Here is an 18745-nt window from a genome sequence, read left to right as displayed (position 1 = left end):
ATCTTTCTTGGGATGTGGGTGTTGCTGGCAAGGTCAATATCTGTTGCTCATTCTTAATTGCCCTTGGACTGAGTGGCTTGCCACAACATTTCAGAGAGCAGTTAAGGGCCAACCACATTGCTGTGGCTCTGGAGTCACATGTAGGCCAGACCGGGAAAGAACGGCAGATTTCCTTCCCTAAAGGGACATTAGTGAACCAGATGGGTTTGTATCAACAATGGTTTCTGAGCCATGATTACGGAGAATATCTTTTCAATTCCACCAGCTGCCATGTTGGGATTTGAACCCAAATATTAGCCCTGGGCCTCTGGATTGTGGTCTTACCGTTACCCCACCGTCTCCCCCTGAGAGAATATGAAGCAAGTGATGCCTTCAGTGGACAATATTTTCTGAATTTAGGTTACAATCTGTATGTTCTTTCTGGGAGTTATTTCTTAAGATGGATTCTTGACCAGGGCTTCAAATCCTTGGAATTCCAGAATTCCCGACCTCCTTCAATCTTTCCTTCCTTTGGGACCTATTAGGCTTTTAATATCCAAGTTGTGCATCACCTAACCTCCCGTTCTCGGGTTTTCTTTCAAACCTAGACCGAGACTTTGGTCCGTATAGCGCCCATTTCTGAGGTGGTGCTCAGCACCCAATATGGCGGACAGGAGGTTTGCCACTATTTCCGGCCGGGAATGCCCATTTTGGGCAAGGACAAATGAGTTGTCCTTCACCCACACCTGAACTCGACTCTTTGCGTGTTCAAATAATAGGGGTTGTGCTGATTTGTGGTTCACAAGGGATTTGTTCCCCAGGCAACCTGTGCAGACGTCAACCCTGGGATCAGCTGCAACATTGCAGTGAGCAATTCATCACAACCCAAGCACTTCTGCTCCCCCAGATCCCATATTTAATCTCCAATCCCCTCAGCGTTCTCACCCAGCTCCCGACCACAGCGCCAGCTCGATATTGTCCAACTCATTAGGGGTGGGCTCCATTATAATGAGCCCCTGTTCCCAATATCTGGGGGTCCTCAGACCTGGCGTAGGGAATGCAGTTGCATGCTCTAAAATGGGCACACCCACATTTCTGCGCCATGGTGTCTTTCCGTGGCCTTTTGCCTAGGTTTTCCAATCAAACACAGCACTGGCATCTTTTATCTATAGAATCTCTACAGTGCAGAAGGAGGCCATTCGGCCCATCGAGCCTGCACCGACCACAATCCCACCCAGGCCCTATCCCCATAACCCCATGCATTTACCCTAGCTAGTCCCCCTGACACTACGGGGCAATTTAGCATGGCCAGTCCACCTAACCCGCACATCTTTGGATTGTGGGAGGAAACCGGAGCACCCGGAGGAAACCCACGCAGACACGGGGAGAATGTGCAAACTCCACACAGACAGTGGCCCAAGCCGGGAATTGAACCAGGGTCCTTGTCGCTGTGAGGCAGCAGTGCTAACCACTGTGCTGCCCATGATGGGACCTATCCTTCTATTTATGGAGGGAAAGAAACAACAGTCAAAGGAATGGCGAGGATCAGCTGCAGTCTTTCTTCCACCATCAATGCACTGACACTTAGCCTTTGACCTATGAACTCTAGCACCTGAGCCAATCACATGACATCTTGCGAGCAGGTCTCCCCAAGGATACCCGCCTCTCTCTTACGGGGAGCACAAACATTCCATTCCCCCTTTTGGAAAAGGATATTTTTCTGTGAGGCAGTGGTAACACTCGCGTGAACATTGATCTTAAATTTGCCTGATTTAAACAGGAGCAGTGGGACATATTAATTTTGAAATGAGACAGCGTGACCTTTTCATGACAAACCAAAACTGTGGTACATTGATGCAGCTCAAAGTTAATGGGATTGCGTTTCTAACCGCATGAAACATTACCCACTGCTGCAATATTTTCATGTTGGTTGGCACACTCCCAGATTTGTCTCCACGTGTCCAAACTGTTCAGTCCTCTTGGCTGTAGGTGTCATTGTTCTGCTTTGAGACTAACGCAAGGTGCATTGCAATGCGGATATAGGTCATGAACAAAGAATTATTAACATATCTTCCAACCTCATTATAATTGGCTCCATTTGTCTTGTGTTAACCTATACTTCATATGTACACTCCTGCTGATTCCTCTGGACAGATTACTTAATGCTTCAACTCCAAATCTATTAACCTTCTGCTTTGATTCCCAATCCGTGCCGAGTTAACCACAGCGGAGAGATGGATGTTCCATTCCACCCAATGTCTACGTGTCAATAGAAATTTTGATGTGAATGGAACCCCATGCTGTCAGTGCACATTCCTGTGCTATTCTGCATGGGGAACAATTGTCCTCAGTGTCACTGAGTTAGGGAAAAGGCCTTCGAGGGGGTGGGGAGGGGGAACTTCTTTTATCACAGATTCCTACAGTGCAGAAGGAGACCATTCGGCCCATCAAGTCTGCACCGACCACAATCCCACCCCAGGCCCTATCCCCATAACCCTAGCTAATCCCCCTAACATAAGGGGCAATTTATCATGGCCAATCCTCCTAACCCGCACATCTTTGGACTGTGGAAGTGTGGTGAGCCATTGTTGGTTCCCACCAGGTAGTGCTGGGCCAGGGTCTGGCCGGTACTGTGGGTCTGTATATATGTTGCTGTTGGGGTTGGGCTGTTCTACCTGTAATATAGTTCTTATGGTACATCCCAGTCGGGCTCCGCCTCCTGGGAGAGGTATAAAGGTCACTGCTCTGTCTGGGACCCTTTAGTCTGGGATCGTGTATTATATATGGTAGCTCTATTGTTGTAGTCAATAAAAGCCTTTATTTCCCCGAGTACCTCTAGCCTCGTGAGTTATATCGCGCATCAGGGAGGAAACCGGAGCACCCGGAGGAAACCCACACAGACATGGGGAGAATGTGCAAACTCCACACAGACAGTGACCCGAGCTGGGAATCGAACCCAGGTCCCTGGCGCTGTGAGGCAACAGTGCTAACCACTGTGCCACCGTGCCGCCTGATTGTTAATCCCAAGGTCTCGACTGGAAAACGGATACCAAGCTTATCCGTGATGGAGGGATCGCCTGGCGATACTCCTCAACCTCAGAAACATAGAAACTAGAAACTGGAATGGGCCATTCAGCCCTTCGAGCCTGCTCTGCCATCCATTTTGATCATGGCTGATCATCAAATTCAATATCCTGATCCCCCTTCCCCCCCTCCCCATATCCCTTGATTCCCTTTAGCCCGATAGGATTTTCGCATAGGCACAAGTTGCCGTGGAGATAGGTTCCCTGTGACAGAGGCCTTCCAATGTGAGAGGAGCAGCAGGCTGCAGTAAACGGCAAGGAACTCGGAGGGCGTTTCAACATGGAGGCGTCTGCTCACCAACCTTTTTCAGACTTTAAATACAGGAAGCAGATTCAGCAGCCAGGCTCATTGACTGCAGCCGCACCCAGGCCGACAGGAAGGGCCTGACAGCCTGCACGCCACTCCGCCTCAATAAAGGTGCCCGTTGTTGGGAATAAGGCCGAGAAACTGGCACGCTGGCCAGCGCCAGATTTTCCAGGCCCCGTCCGCCTCCATTCCCGATCAAGGCGGGCCTGAAAATCCAGCTCCTTTCCGGCCTTATTGCAGGGTGGAGGCAGACCGGCAGCACACCTGGGCAGAAATAAAAATGGAAAATTCTGGAAAAAGTTGGCCAGTCAGGCAGGCGGCATCTGTGAAGAGGGCAAGAGTTAACGTTTCAGATTGACGTGGAATATTGGACAATTATTTTCCAGCCCCGACGTTGACGGGGATCATTGTCACAGGCAGGATGGAACAGCTCTTCAAATTTTCCAGTCCTGCCTGAGATGATGCCCACCACAGTGCCGGGTCTGGCGAATCCCTCCTTTGACCTCTCCATGATACCACAGGACATCCTGACCTTCTCCAGTCACATATGGGGATATCTGGACAGGTCAAGTGTTTCTGTTTCAGATTTCCCGTCTGCAATGTTTTGCTTGCGGTTTACAATCTGCTCAAACCCTCTGCTGTTCTGCTGCTGTTAAACCAGGGAGTGGGGGGAGGATTTGACTATTATTGCCTGCGTAAGCTCGGCCTCCCAGTATGGGCTTCATGCTTTTGTATTCAGGCTTGCTTCCATCGATGTATCAGTCTAGACAACTATCATTAATGTAACAGCAGGAAATCATCCAAGCGAGGCTCACTCAAACTCACTGAAGTCTTTATTACGTCTTTTGCAAAATTGACTCGCCCATCATGATCTGCCTGAGGGGAGAAATATGCTCAGATTAATCTCCGCAGCCTTCTGAGGCTCTGATTTGATTCCTGGTTCTGAATTAAAATATCTTCTTGCCCTTTTCTACTGCTTTTACATGTCTTGCGTAAAGCAGGTTTGAGTTGGCTCAGTCTGATTTATCACAGAGTCTCTGGCTCCAATGGCCTTCAATTGGCAATCTCACTTCCGTCACAGGATCACAACAAGAATAGAACAGGGGAACTGTCACCCTGATGCATGATGGAGCAGAGGCATATATTTGGATCACAGTAAAGAGAGTATCTAACTTGTTCCATACCTGACCCTGGAGCCCTTTATGAGCAATGTAAAGGGAGCATACCTCTACGTCGAAGCTGTGCTGTATCAATATTAATGATATTGGAATAGTGTAGGTTAGATGGGCTTTAGATTGGTTTCACAGGTCGGCGCAACATCGAGGGCAGAAGGGCCTGTACTGCGCTGTAATGTCCTATGTTCTATGTACCAGGCCTTGGACACCTTGCTGGACAGAGTAGAGGGAGCATTGCACTGTCTCAGACCCATGCTGTATCAGACCATGGAGTGCTTGATGGCCTGTCTAAAAGTACGTCCACCTGCACCAAACATGTGTTGTACCGGGCCAAGGAATGCTTGATGGGCACTTAGAAAATAGGAGCAGGAGTAGGACGCTCGGCCCACCACCAGGCGGCACGGTGGCACAGTGTTCAGCACTGCTGCCTCACAGCGCCAGGGACCCGGTTCAATTCCAGCCTTGGGTCACTGCCCGTGTGGAGTCTGCACATTCTCCCCGTGTCTGCGTGGGTTTCCTCCGGGTGCTCCGGTTTCCTCCCACAGTCTGAAAGACGTGCTGGTTAGGTGCATTGTAAGAAGTTTAACAACACCAGGTTAAAGTCCAACAGGTTTATTTGGTAGCAAAAGCCACACAAGCTTTCGAGGCTCTGAGCCCCTTCTTCAGGTGAGTGGGAATTCTGTTCACAAACAGAACTTATAATGACACAGACTCAATTTACATGAATAATGGTTGGAATGCGAATACTTACAACTAATCCAGTCTTTAAGAAACTGGATGAACTGCTGTGCCAGCTCCTGTTCAGCAGTCCATGAAACATTGTTTCTTAAAGACTGGATTAGTTGTAAGTATTCGCATTCCAACCATTATTCATGTAAATTGAGTCTGTGTCATTATAAGTTCTGTTTGTGAACAGAATTCCCACTCACCTGAAGAAGGGGCTCAGAGCCTCGAAAGCTTGTGTGGCTTTTGCTACCAAATAAACCTGTTGGACTTTAACCTGGTGTTGTTAAACTTCTTACTGTGTTTACCCCAGTCCAACGCTGGCATCTCCACATCATAGGTGCATTGGCCATGCTAAATTCTCCCTCAGTGTACCTGAACAGGCACCGGAGTGTGGCGACTAGGGGATTTTCACAGTAACTTCATTGCAGTGTTAATGTAAGCCTACTTGTGACAATAATAAATAAACTTTCAAAGAGCCTCCTCCACCATTCAATGAGATCATGACTGATCCTCTATCTTAACACCACACTCTTGCTCTCTCCTCATTCTCCTTGACATCCTTGGTGTCCAGAAAGCTACCTGTTTCTTCCTTAAATGCACTCAGTGACTTGGCCTCACAGCTTTCTGTGGTAGAGAATTCCACAGGTTCACAACTCTGAGTGAAGAAATTCCTCATCATCTCAGTCCTAAACTCCATATCCTGAGACCTCTTGTCTAGACCCCCCCGAGCCAGGGGAAACCTCATCCCTGTATCCAGTCTGTCCAGCCCTGTCAGAATTTTATACGTTTCGGTGAGATCCCCTCTCGTTCTTCTAAACTCCAGTGAATACAGACCCCAATCTCTCCTGGTACGACAATCCTGCCATCCCAGGAGTCAGTCCACAACAGAAGGAGGGTTTATACAAGCTGCACTGTGGCAGATCGAGGAGAGTTTGACATTAGCATTGGGTAACCAAAGGAGATTAAAGCCAACCCTCCATCCCCTCAACATCATCGCAGCTCCGGCCCCAGTTTAATCCCTTTACCTGCTGAAGCCATTGGTTCCCTGCCACAGCTCAAATGTGGAGATGCCGGCGTTGGACTGGGGCAAACACAGCAAGGAGTCTAACAACACCAGGTTAAAGTCCAACAAGTTTATTTGGCGTTTGCTACCAAATAGACCTGTTGGACTTGAACCTGGTGTTGTTAGACTCCTTACAGCTCAAATGTACAGTCACCAAACATCCTCTTCACCCAACTATTCATTCTTTGAACGCGAGCCTCGGCAATCCGGTTTCATGGACTGCTGAACAGGAGCTGGCACGGCAGCTCATCCTGATCCTATCCCCACCCGTCATCTGCCCATGTGGGATTTCTGGTGAGAATTATGAGATAGTGACCACGGACAGGGCAGCACAGTGGGTTAGCACTGCTGCCTCACAGTGCCAGGGACCCAGGATTGATTCCAGCCTCGGGTTACTGTCTGTGCGGAGTCTGCACGTTCTCCCCGTGTCTGCGTGGGTTTCCTCTGGGTGCTCCGGTTTCCTCCCAGAGTCCAAAAGATGTGAGGGTTAGGTGGATTGGCTGTGCTAAATTGCCCTTTGGTGTCAGGGGGACTAGGAGGGTAAATATGTGGGATTACGGGGATAGGACCTGGGTGGGATAGTTTTCGGTGCAGACTCGATGGGCCAAATAGCCACCTTCTGCACTGCAAGATTCTGTGATTCTATGACACCAACTCTGGCTGGTTTGCCATCCGATATCAGGGAGCACTGAGGCCAGTGTTAGCGCCCACAAGTGGCTGAAATAAGCTAACTCGGGGTCAAATGACATTACATTGGGCATACAACACAGACATGGGGCAATCAGTCCAACCAGTCTGTACCAGGGTTTATGTTCCACTCGATCCTCCCATATTTTCTCATCTAAATCTACCATTGTAATCAACCTCGTACTTGTTCACCCTTCAATGAATCTACACTGTTTGCTTTAACCACTGCCTGTGAACAGGTTCCATATTCTTACCCTCTTTAGATGGAGAAGTTTCTCCTGAGTTCCTTATTGGTTTTCTTGGTGACCGTCTTATATTGATGGCCTCTGGTTATGCTCTTCCCCAACAAGAGGAGACATTCTCCTTGTATCCACTCACACTAACTCATGTTCCCCTTTCCACCCCACTCGCCGACCTACACTGGCTCCCAGTTAGACAGCGTCCTGGCTTTAAAATTCTCACCCTTTTTTCAAATCCCTCCTTGGCCTCGCCCGCTCCCAAATGGGCTGGCATAGTGGCACAGTGGTTAGCACTGCTGCCTCACAGCGCTAGGGAACTGGGTTCAATTCCAGCCTCGGGTCACTGTCTTAAAGTTTATTTTTTAGTGTCACAAGTAAGGCTTACATTATCGCTGCAATGAAGTTACTGTGAAATTCTCCTAGTCGCCACACTCCAGCACCTGTTCAGGTCAATGCACATAACCAGCACATCTTTCGGACTGTGGGAGGAAACCCACGCAGGCACGGGGAGAACGTGCAAACTCCACACAGACAGTGACCCAAGCCGGGAATCGAACCCGGGTCCCTGGCGCTGTGAGGCAGCAGTGCTAACCCACTGTGCCACCGTGCCGCCCCGACTGTGGCACCATGCCGCCCCGTCTGTGTGGAGTTTGCACTTTCTCCCCGTGTCTGCGTGGGTTTTCTCTGGGTGCTCCAGTTTCCTCCCACACTCCAAAGATGTGCGGGTTAGGTTGATTGGCCATGCTAAACTGCCTGTTAATGTCCCAGGATGTGTAGGCCAGTGGGGTAAATACTTGGGGTTACGGGTAACAGGTCTGGGTGGGATTGCCCCTTCCTGTCAGGGGGATTACGGGGCCTACTCTACTCCTAATTCACATAGAATCCCTACAGTGCAGAAGATGCCATTCGGCCCATCGGGTCTGCACTGACGCTCTGATAGAACATCTTACCCAGGCCCTCTTCCCTGGTCTATCCCCGTAACCCCTCATATTTTCCATGGAGAATCCCCCGAACCTACACGTCTTGGGACACTAAGGGTGGGACTTTACGGCCTCGCTCAAGCGAGAGCGGAAATTCCCGCCCGAGGTCAACGGACATTCCCGTTGTCCGCCCCTTGCCCGCTCCGATTCAGTGGCGAGTGAGGTGGTAGAATTCCGGCATAAGGGTTACAAGGATAGGGCCTGGGTGGGATTGCGGTCAGTGCAGACTTGATGGGCCGAAGAGCCTCCTTCTGCACTGTAGGGATTCTATCTCTGTGAACTCCTCCAGCCCCATTAACCCTCTGAGATATCTGTCCCTCTGTGGTAAACCACTGTTAGCTTATTACCTGTATATGTGACATGCCTGGACACATCCCTGCCGGCCCTACCCGAGACTCCTCCCCCCCCCTGGTCCAGGTATAAAGGCGACTGCTCCCCACCCCCTGCCTCAGTCTGGACCAGTTCATCGGCATGGGTGTGCTCCAAGTCTTTTGCTAATAAAAGCCTATTTGTTCTTGCATACAAACTAGTTTTTGCTTGATTGATGGTGCATCACCCTCCCCCTAATTCTGGCCTCCTGAGCATCCCAGGTTTAATTGCTTGTCCGTTAATGGCCACATCTTCAGTTGTCTGGACCCTGAACCCTGGAATGATCATCCCTTTATCTCTCTGTCTCACCCACTTTCCTCCTTTTAGACAATCCTCATTAAATACCAAGCTTTTGGCCATCTGTGACTTGATGATATGTTTTGTTTCAGAATGTTCCTGCGAAGCGCCTTGAGCCTTTTCACGAGGTTCTTGGTGCTATTATAAATAGAAGCTGTTGTTTCTGTTGAGTACTTCCTCCTAAGCCTCCAACAGAGCGAGCAGGAAGTTCATGCCAAAACTACGCCATCCACCATGTTAGTAAAAGCCAAAAATGTTCTGACGCAGTCTGAAATGGGCATGAGATTGGTCTTAAATATGACTGATAGTTCTTCCTTGCCCTACTGCAGTGGTTTAACTGCTGACCGTGCACTGAACTTTGACCTTTCACTTTATTCCCAAAGTCCTCCACTATTGGTAAAAGCCCTTAACTCCTCGAGTCTACACTTAGTTCCCAGAAGTGTAGTTCCCTACACTTAATTCGTAGAATCTGCACTTTATTTCCTGAAAATGTCCTGATTCTATTACTGCTGTTCTTATCACCATAGCACCCAGTTTCATAGAATCCTACAGTGCAGAAGGAGGCCATTCGGCCCATCGAGTCTGCACCGACCATAATCCCACCCAGTCCCTATCCCCATAACCCCATGCATTTACCCTAGCTAGTCCCCCTGACACTAAGGGTCAATTTAGCACGGCCAATCCACCTAACCCGCATGTCTTTGGACTGTGGGAGGAAACCGGAGCACCCGGAGGAAACCCACGCAGACACGGGGGGAGCGTGCAGAGTCCACACAGACAGTGACCCAAGCTGGGAATCGAATCCAGGTCCCTAGCACTGTGAAGCAGCAGTGCTAACCACTGTGCTACCGTGCCGCCCCGTTTATATCAGTGTAACAAATACCAGTATCACTTGTTAACTCACACCAGAAGGATCTTGCTTGGGTCCATTGTTTGTTTGGTTCTGTATCTGCATTCGTCTTGTTCCCAGTTGGGGAATAGTGTGAAGGATTTGGGAACTAATCCTTGCCCTGTTTGAACTGCAGCTTGAGCAATCCTTCCGCGACCAACAAGTCATAGATTGAGACTTGAACCCAGAGCTTCTGGCTCTGAGACAGTGGCCACAAGCCACTCAACCACAAAGAATTCCCTTTGGATCCATTCAACACCACAACCCAAACAGAGGCTGCATTTCTCTCATATCATCACAGTATCCCACGACCTTTCACAGACTCACCATCTCATGGCTGTTTCTGCCATCTTACGGCACTGAAAATGCCCGCTATATTTACCCACATAACAATCAGCTCTTTGCTATGAAACAGGTCTTCGTGTGTGCAGCATTTTGAAGTGCCCCGAGCCACAATAATGTCCCACCTCTTCCTGCCTCTTTAGTCCAGTTTCTCCCAAGCTGCCTCTCTATTACCAGGCTTCAGTCAGCCTGCTCCGCACTGCTGCCTCCTATTTCCGTCTCCCTCATCACATTGGACAGAGTTGGGCTTTATAGAGAGAGAAGGGATGGACAACATTTAAAGAGGGAGTCGAGTCAGGGGCCAATGGAGGGACTTTGGGAGGGGGTTGGAGAAGACAAGGTTTCCTTTCCCTGTGACAGGGCTGTGTTCCTTCTGAACGAGTCAATGACAATTAGGCAAAACCTTTGGAGGATGAGGTTAATGGTTACCATGGCCTGTGGGAACTGTAGAAACATGGATGTTTCTCTTTCCTAAGCCCGCTTCCTTTAAGGCTCTCTTCAAAAACTTACCTCCTTAATCGAGTTTTTGCTGAACACCTTAATATTTTGGTAGCACAGTGCTTAGCACTGCGTCCTCACAGCTCCAGGGTCCCGGGTTTGATTCCAGCCTTGGGTCACTGTCTGTGTGGAGTTTGCACATTCTCCTTGTGTCTGCGTGGGTTTCCTCCGGATGCTCCGGTTTCCTCCCACAGTCCGAAGATGTGCAGGTTGGGTTGATTGGCCATTCTAAATTGACCCTAGTGTCAGGGGGATTAGCAGGGTAAATGTGTGGGGTTACGGGAATTGGGCATGGGTGGGATTGTGGTCAGTACAGACTCGATGGGCCGAATGGCCTCCATCTGTACTATAGGAATTCTATGAAAAGTCTGATGGCAGAAGGGAGGAAGTTGTTCTCGAGTTGGTTGATACATGTTTCTGGGCAGCACGGTGGCACAGTGGTTAGCACTGCTGCCTCACAGCGCCAGGGACCCGGGTTCAATTCCAGCCTTGGCTCACTGTCTGTGTGGAGTTTGCACATTCTCCCCGTGTCTGTGTGGGTTTCCTCCGGGTGCTCCGGTTTCCTCCCACAGTCCAAAGATGTGCGGGTTAGGTGGATTGGCCATGCTAAATTGACCCTAGTGTCAGGGGGATTAGCAGGGTAAATATGTGGGGTTGCGGGAGTGGGGCCTGGGTGGGACTGTGGTTGATGCAGACTCGATGGGCCGAATGGCCTCCTTCTGCACTGTCGGGATCTTTGATTCTATGATTTTCCTACATTAAAACCATGAAATAAATGCCCGTCTTTGTTCGGGTCTGCTGCCCGACCCAATAAGAGCGGGGGGTGAGGCGGCGGGGAGAAGGGAAAGGCTTCTGGATCGGAGAGAATGAATGTTACCCGTTGGAGTTTATTTCCTTTCTGAACTCTCCCTCTCTGTGCCGCTGGCAGGTATTCCATCACTGAAATTAAAGTGCCAACCTCATGATATGTGACAGCGCACGAGGCGGAAGAGAGAGAAAAAAAAAACCTTGCAGTGCCAAGAGAATTAATCACCTTCTGCAAACGGAGCTGAGTAACCACTCAGCAGTGTCAGGCCCAAGCGTGAGGCTCACACAAGTTCAGTCAGGCCCTGAGAGAACTGAGAAACAGCCTTTCTACTCCGCGGCGCATTAATGCATCCCGCGCAGCCAGGGAGGGTCACAGAGAGCCTCCACGGATTAGTGGCGGAGATGAACAGCGAACCAGGGAGGCCAACTCCCCCGGTGCCCTTGACCCAGTGCTCCCTTACCCGAAGAATTGAGCCAATTCACCAGTTTGGTTAGGATGGCGTGACAACAAGCGGGGGGGGGGGGGGCTGGGGGGGGGGGGGGGGGGGGATTGCGGAAGCATTAATTGTATTGAAGAGCCTGTATAAAAACCGAGATTAGCAGACAGGGAAAAAGGCTCCTTCCTGCTCTATTAGATTACAACCTTTCAGCTCTCTGAATAGTGGCTGACTGGTTGCTTTGAGATTGATGCTGCAGGGCCCTGTTGGATCTGTTGTGCTGCCACTGTTATTAATGGCGTGCTTCACTCCTCGCCTTAACCCTGCCTTCGTCTATTTAAATTGCCTTCCGATCCTGTTAATTGCAGTAGCCTTTTTTTAACCCCCCCCTCCCCACTTCCAACATGTGATCGAACGTGTAAAGGATCTGGTGAATTATGCTCCTCAAAGGCCTGTGAGCACTGCTGCTTGTAGCGATTGCGTCTCCCCCTCTCCCCCCGCACCCCCCCCCGCCGAGAAGAACGTGTTCAGAGTGTTTTACTGTCTGGCTAGGGACGGAGTTGAAAACTATGTAAAAACGCAGAGTTCTGTCACCCAGAAAAGACTTGTGGTCCCATTAAACCTCACTGTTCCTGTAAAACCATCAGCTTACCAGGTGGAAATCTCTCTCTCGCTTTCTCTCAACTGGACAATATTTGTAAATTAATTTTGTAATGGTTCTGCTTTTTCCGAAATCATAGAATTACAGAAGGAGGCCATTTGGCCCATCGAGTCTGCACCGACAACAATCCCACTCAGGCCCTATCCCTGTAACCCCACATATTTACCCTTCTAGTCTCCCTGACACTAATGGACAATCTACCGCGGCCAATCCATCTAATCTTTGGACTGTGGGAGGAAACTGGAGCACCCGGAGGAAACCCACACAAAAACGGGGAGAGCGTGCAGACTCCACACAGACAGTGATCCAAGCCGGAAATTGAACCCGGGTTCCTGGCGCTGTGAGGCAGCAGTGCTAACCACTGTGCCAGCTTGTTTCCTGGTGTCAGGTTTTATGACTCAATTAGTGAACTCACATCTAGTGAGTGTTGGCCAGCTTTTTGACCAAGTTTGGCAGGGGGGCGGGGGAGGGGGGGGGGGCGGTTGACCTGGGGTTGACCTGATCTTCACCTCATGTCCATATGTGGACATTTGGTAGGGCCCTCCAGCACAGAGACAGGCCATTTGGCCCACCCTTCCTGTGCTGGTGTTTCTGCTCCGCATGATCCATTCCCATTGGGATTGCAAATCAAGAGTGGGAATCCTGGTTCAATTCCACCACGGCCCACCCAACCCTGCCTTCAAGCACGGTGGCACAGCGCCAGGGACTGGGTTCGATTCCCAGCTCGGGTCACTGTGCGGAGTCTGCACGTTCTCCCCAGAGTCTGCGTGGGTTTCCTCCGGGTGCTCCGGTTTCCTCCCAGAGTCCAAAAGACGTGCTGGTTAGGCGCATTGGCCGTGCTAAATTCTCCCTCGGTGTACCCGAACAGGAATGTGGCGACTAGGGGATTTTCACAGTAACTTCATTGCAGTGTTAATGTCAGACTACGTGCGGCAATAAATAAACTTAAAAGAGGTGCTGCTGGTGAGAATGTGAATTTTACACCATTTTGCAAAGACAAATTGCAATTTCTGCAATTTGAGCTTCCGTTATCCACACCGGTCTCCTCTGTTGGTTCGATCATCCTGCCCAACACTTCCCTCGTCCTCCAGAGTAAAAGGAATGAAGTCAGAGTGCTGAGGAAGAGTGAAATCCTGTTCCCATGTGGTACATCCTCAGCTCTCATCCTTTGGCCCTTAGGGCATTATTGCTACATCACTAACTCCCACGATTCACTGCACAGACTCAAGTGTTGATGTTTCTTGTTCAAATATATCATTGCAGGATAAGGTCAGCCCTGAAGTGGTGATGCTCGCGACACAGTGCAAAGGTCACCGACACGAGGAGATCATTCAGCGACAGCGTGAAGCACTGGCTGAGTTACGAGCCAGGATCAAGGCATTGGAAAGGACTTGCACTCCTGGTAAGGCCCCGTCCGCTTTCTCGAAAGCTTCTTGTCCCTTCCCCGGCGCTTGTCAGCAATATCACCCAGCGGTACAGTAACTGTCACCAACAACGCCCCTACAGTTACTGCTCCTCCACATCCCACATCATATTCCCCCAGGTCTCCCCATATCACACATCGGCCTCTTGAGTCAGAAGCCAGACCGTCCTTCCCTCCTGCGCAGCTGATTCCTCGAGTATCCCATCCTTTGGCACCATCAGAACCAGCCCTCCAGAAATTTGGGACAAGTGAGTTTGCCTGTCGCTTCCTTTCACTGCTTACCCGAATTCAGCACAGCCCAGTGAAGGAAAGAAGGATTTGTATCTATACACTGCCTTCCACAGCTTCAGCACACACCAAAGTGTTTTACAGTCAATTAGCTTGTTGAAATGCTGTACCTGTCCTGGGAGTGTTTGATGGGGACAGTGTAAAGGGAGCTTTACTCTGTATCTAACCCTGTGCTGTACCTGTCCTGGGAGTGTTTGATGGGGACAGTGTAGAGGGAGCTTTACTCTGTATCTAACCCCGTGCTGTACTTGTCCTGAGAATGTTTGATGAGACAATTTAGAGGGAGATTTACTGTATCTAACCCCATGCTGTACCTGTCCTGGGAGTGTTTGATGGGGACAGTGCAGAGGGAGCTTTACTCTGTATCTATCCCTATGCTGTACCTGTCCTGGGAGTGTTTGATGGGGACAGTGTAGAGGGAGCTTTACTCTGTGTCTAACCCCGTGCTGTACCTGTCCTGAGAGTGTGTGATGGAGGCAGTGTAGAGGGAGCCTTATTCTGTATCTAACCCCGTGATGCACCTGTCCTGGGAGTGTGTGATGGAGGCAGTGTAGAGGGAGCTTTACTCTGTATCTAACCCCGTGCTGTACCTGTCCCGGGAATGTTTGATGGGGACAGTGTAGAGGGAGCTTTACTCTGTATCTAACCCCGTGCTGTACCTGTCCTGGGAGTGTGTGATGGGGATAGTGTAGAGGGAGCTTTACTCTGTATCTAACCCCGTGCTGTACCTGTCCCGGGAATGTTTGATGGGGACAGTGTAGAGGGAGCTTTACTCTGTATCTAACCCCGTGCTGTACCTGTCCTGGGAGTGTGTGATGGGGACAGTGTAGAGGGAGCTTTACTCTGTATCTAACCCCATGCTGTACCTGTCCTGGGAGTGTGTGATGAGGCAGTGTAGTGGGAGCTTTACTCTTGTGTCCAACCCCGTGCTGTACCTGTCCTGCATTAATCACTTTGGAAGGATCAGGCAATAATTTGATTTAGAATCACACCTTTGGGAGCTGTGAATCATCCTGAGCTAGGGAAGCCCTCTTACAATGTTTATTAATAAGACAATTCCTGACTTTTCACAACCTGTGACTCTTTCCCAATCATTTCAAACACGTTCCGACACCTGCCTCTGCGGGATTCTTTCCGCTGCCTCGGTGTCCACCCAGCCCCTGAGTTTGGCTGGGCCCTCGTGTTATTAACCTGCCCGTCAGTTAGCAGAGTTCACACTGCCTGCTGAACCACACTGCCACACAATCCAATCAGTGCCCAACTCCAACCGCTTGCTGCTGTTCCTGTTGGAGTGAAAACCCCTCGGGCATAGCTGAACTGCTCCCTCTTCCTCTGGGGCCGTCTGCTGGACTGCTGCCCCCCTCTCCGAGAGGATGTTGCTTTTCCCAAACACCTGTTTATTTTACGTTGCTCCACACTTGCTGCACCCTGGACTGGAATTCTGGCTGCCCTCTCTCACCTCACCCAGCTGCCCTGTATTTTCATATGAGTTGAGATTGTGACTCTATTCGACCTTGGGGGGCTTCGCAGTTGAGCTCATTCACTCACCACGCAGCCGTTTCCAAAACCAAGAGGGGAGATCCTGATTGATTTGTGCCACTCCCACTTTCCCACATCCCTCCCCCATTCCCGAACCCCTCCCCCATTCCCAAACCCCTTCCCCTTTCCCGAACCCCCTTCCCCTTTCCCGAACCCCCTTCCCCTTTTCCGAACCCCCTCCCACTTCCCAAACCCCCTCCCACTTTCCTGAACCCCTCCCACTTTCCCACCCCCTTCCCCTTTCTCACCCCCTCTCCCTGTTTCCCGAACTCCCTTCCCCTTTCCCGCACCCACTCCCCGTTCCCGAACCCCCTCCCACATTCCCACACCCACTCTCCCATTCCTGCAACACTCCCACATTCCCACAACCTCTTTCTCATTCCCCTCCCCATTCCACCCCTGCCCCACATTCCTCATCCCAACTCCCATTCCCGCACACCCTCCCCTCCCCCTTTCCCATAACACTCCCACATTCACAAAGCCCCTCCCTCATTCCTCACCCGCCATTCCTACCGTCCCCACATTCCGCAGCCTTCCCCCATTCACACACCCCTTCCCCCATTCGTGCACCCCTTCCCCCATTCCCACCCCCTTTCCCGCACCCACCCCCTTTCCCGAACCCCCTCCCCCTTTCCCACCCCCTTCCCCTTTCTCACCCCTTCTCCCCATTTCCCGGACTCCCTTTCCCGCACCCACTCCCCCGTTCCTGAAACCCCTCCCACATTCCCACACCCATTCTCCAATTCCTGCAACGCTCCCAATTTCCACAACCCCTTCCTCATTCCCCCTCCCCATTCCCTCCCCTGCCCCAATTCCTCATCCCAACTCCCATTCCCGCTCACGCTCCCCTTTCCCATAACACCTCCCACATTCAAAAGCCCCTCCCTCATTCCTCACCTGCCCCTCCTCCCCTCCCACATTCCCGCAGCCCTTCCCACATTCCCGCGCCCCTTCCCCCATTCGTGCACACCTTCCACATTCCCTCACCCCTTCCCACATTCCTGCGCCCCTTTCCCCATTCCCACACCCCTTCCCACCTTCCCGTGCCCTTCCCACATTCCCGCACCCCTCTCTAGCCCAGAGGTGCCAAGAATAGGCCCTGTTTACTGACTGCTCCTAGGCTGAGGTCAGCTAAACTCGGGAGAGCTCAGGGACTAGGCCTGAGCCCCCCTTCCCCCCCCCACCTCCCCCGCCCCCCCTCACCTCCCCCGCCCCCCCCCCCCCCCCCCCCCCCCACGCCCCCCCTGCAGCCTGCACTCAGTTAGTCACTGGATAAATCTTTAGCATCACCAAGAGCGAATCTGTTTATTTTCAACAGATGGCGTCATAAGTCTTGAATTGAAATTCTGGACAAGTAATTCATTTGGAAAATGATGAGTTTTTAAATCCAAACCTCAGAGGCACAAAACATGAAAAAGCTGCAGCTTGATGTGAATCAGTTTGCTGAATTTATGAAGGAGTGGGAATTTCTCACCGTCTTTTCTTCCTCTTCCTCAGTTTCTCACTCAGGCCCTATCCCCGTAACCCCACGTATTTCGTCCCATCAATCCCCCCAAACTGCACGTCTTGGAGCACTAAGGGGCAATTTAGCATGGCCAATCAACCTAACCAGCACGTCTTTGGAGTGTGGGAGGAAACCGGAGCACCCGGAGGAAACCCACGCGGACACGGGGAGAACGTGCAGACTCCACACAGACAGTCACCCGAGATTGGAATTGAACCCGGGTCCCTGGCGCTGTGAGGCAGCAGCGCTAACCACTGTGCCACCGCGCCGCCCCTTTGGCCCAACTCGTCCATGCCGACCAGGTTTCCTAAACTGAACTAGACTCATTTGCCTGCGTTTGGCCCAGATCACCTCTCGACCTTTCCCATCCACATACATGTCCAATTTTAAATGTTGTAATTGGCCCCGTCGCTACCACCACCTCGGGCCTGTTTGGATTCTTAACCTGCGGTTTTGGATTTCATTGGGGATTGGGAAGGGCAGGTGTGAAAAGCTTTATGTTGCAGCTTTGGATTTCTATTGATCTATTATGGTCTTGGCAGGAGTCAGTCAGGAGAAGGCCTCACAGCACCTGACCGTCCTGAAGAAGGAATTCATGGACCTAAAGACCCAGCGAGCCCTCGGAGGTGATGGATCCTTCCCCAGCTCCTCACAGCACAGTGACGCAGTTAAACTGGTAATGCTTGTAAACGTTTGCAGTTTACCACACTGAATGAATGCCATGGACCTCCCCTGTGTCCCAGGCTGTTCATTCAAAAGACCTCATTAACTTTGCATTAGAAATACCAGTCATTTACTTAAAGTAATTGATTTTTCTTACAGAGATGCTTAGCCGCAGCAAAGGGAACTGCAAAAGTAGCAGAAGGGAACTTAAATCAGCGCTGGGAGGATGCCAGCGCTGTAAACCATAAAGCCTTTCAAACGCAAATGCTTTGAATAGCATTTCAGCCATGAATCTTCACCAGAACCTGTTCTACGTCTGAAACGATAATCATAGAATCCCGACAATGCAGGCGGAGGCCGTTCAGCTCATCAAGTCTGCACCGACTCTCTGACAGTGTCTTATCAGGCCCTATCCCCATAACAGTCCACGTTCAAATGCAACAAGATCTGGACAATATCCAGGCTTGGGCTGACAAGTGGCAAGTAACATTGGCGCCACACAAATGCCAGGCAATGACCATCACCAACAAGAGACACTCTAACCACCGCTCCTTGACATTCAATGGTGTTACCATCACTGAATCCCCCACTGTCAACATCCTTGGGTTACCATTGACCAGAAACTCAACTGGACTCACCAACATAAACACAGTGGCTGCAAGAGCAGCTCAGAGGTGAGAATAGTGTGGGGAGTAACTCACCTCCTGACTCCCCAAAGCCTGTCCACCATCTACATGGCACAAGTCAGGAGTGTGATGGAATGGTCCCCACTTGCCTGGGTGGGTGCAG

General features: G+C 50.8%; 1 protein-coding gene across 1 annotated transcript in view; it reads left to right on the top strand.

Annotated features, from left to right (window-relative positions):
• The window catches only part of LOC144510263 (forkhead-associated domain-containing protein 1-like), a 94221-nt gene that overhangs the window by 31999 nt on the left and 43477 nt on the right, over window positions 1-18745 (top strand). Inside the window, exons 8-9 of the mRNA XM_078239757.1 lie at window positions 13803-13941; window positions 17836-17969. Coding sequence (XP_078095883.1) covers window positions 13803-13941; window positions 17836-17969 — 273 coding nt within the window. The remainder of the gene's footprint in view (window positions 1-13802; window positions 13942-17835; window positions 17970-18745) is intronic.

This window comes from Mustelus asterias, chromosome 22 (genome assembly GCF_964213995.1).
Source record: "Mustelus asterias chromosome 22, sMusAst1.hap1.1, whole genome shotgun sequence".
NCBI classification, from domain to species: domain Eukaryota; kingdom Metazoa; phylum Chordata; class Chondrichthyes; order Carcharhiniformes; family Triakidae; genus Mustelus; species Mustelus asterias.
This window is presented reverse-complemented; position numbering and strand designations above follow the sequence as displayed.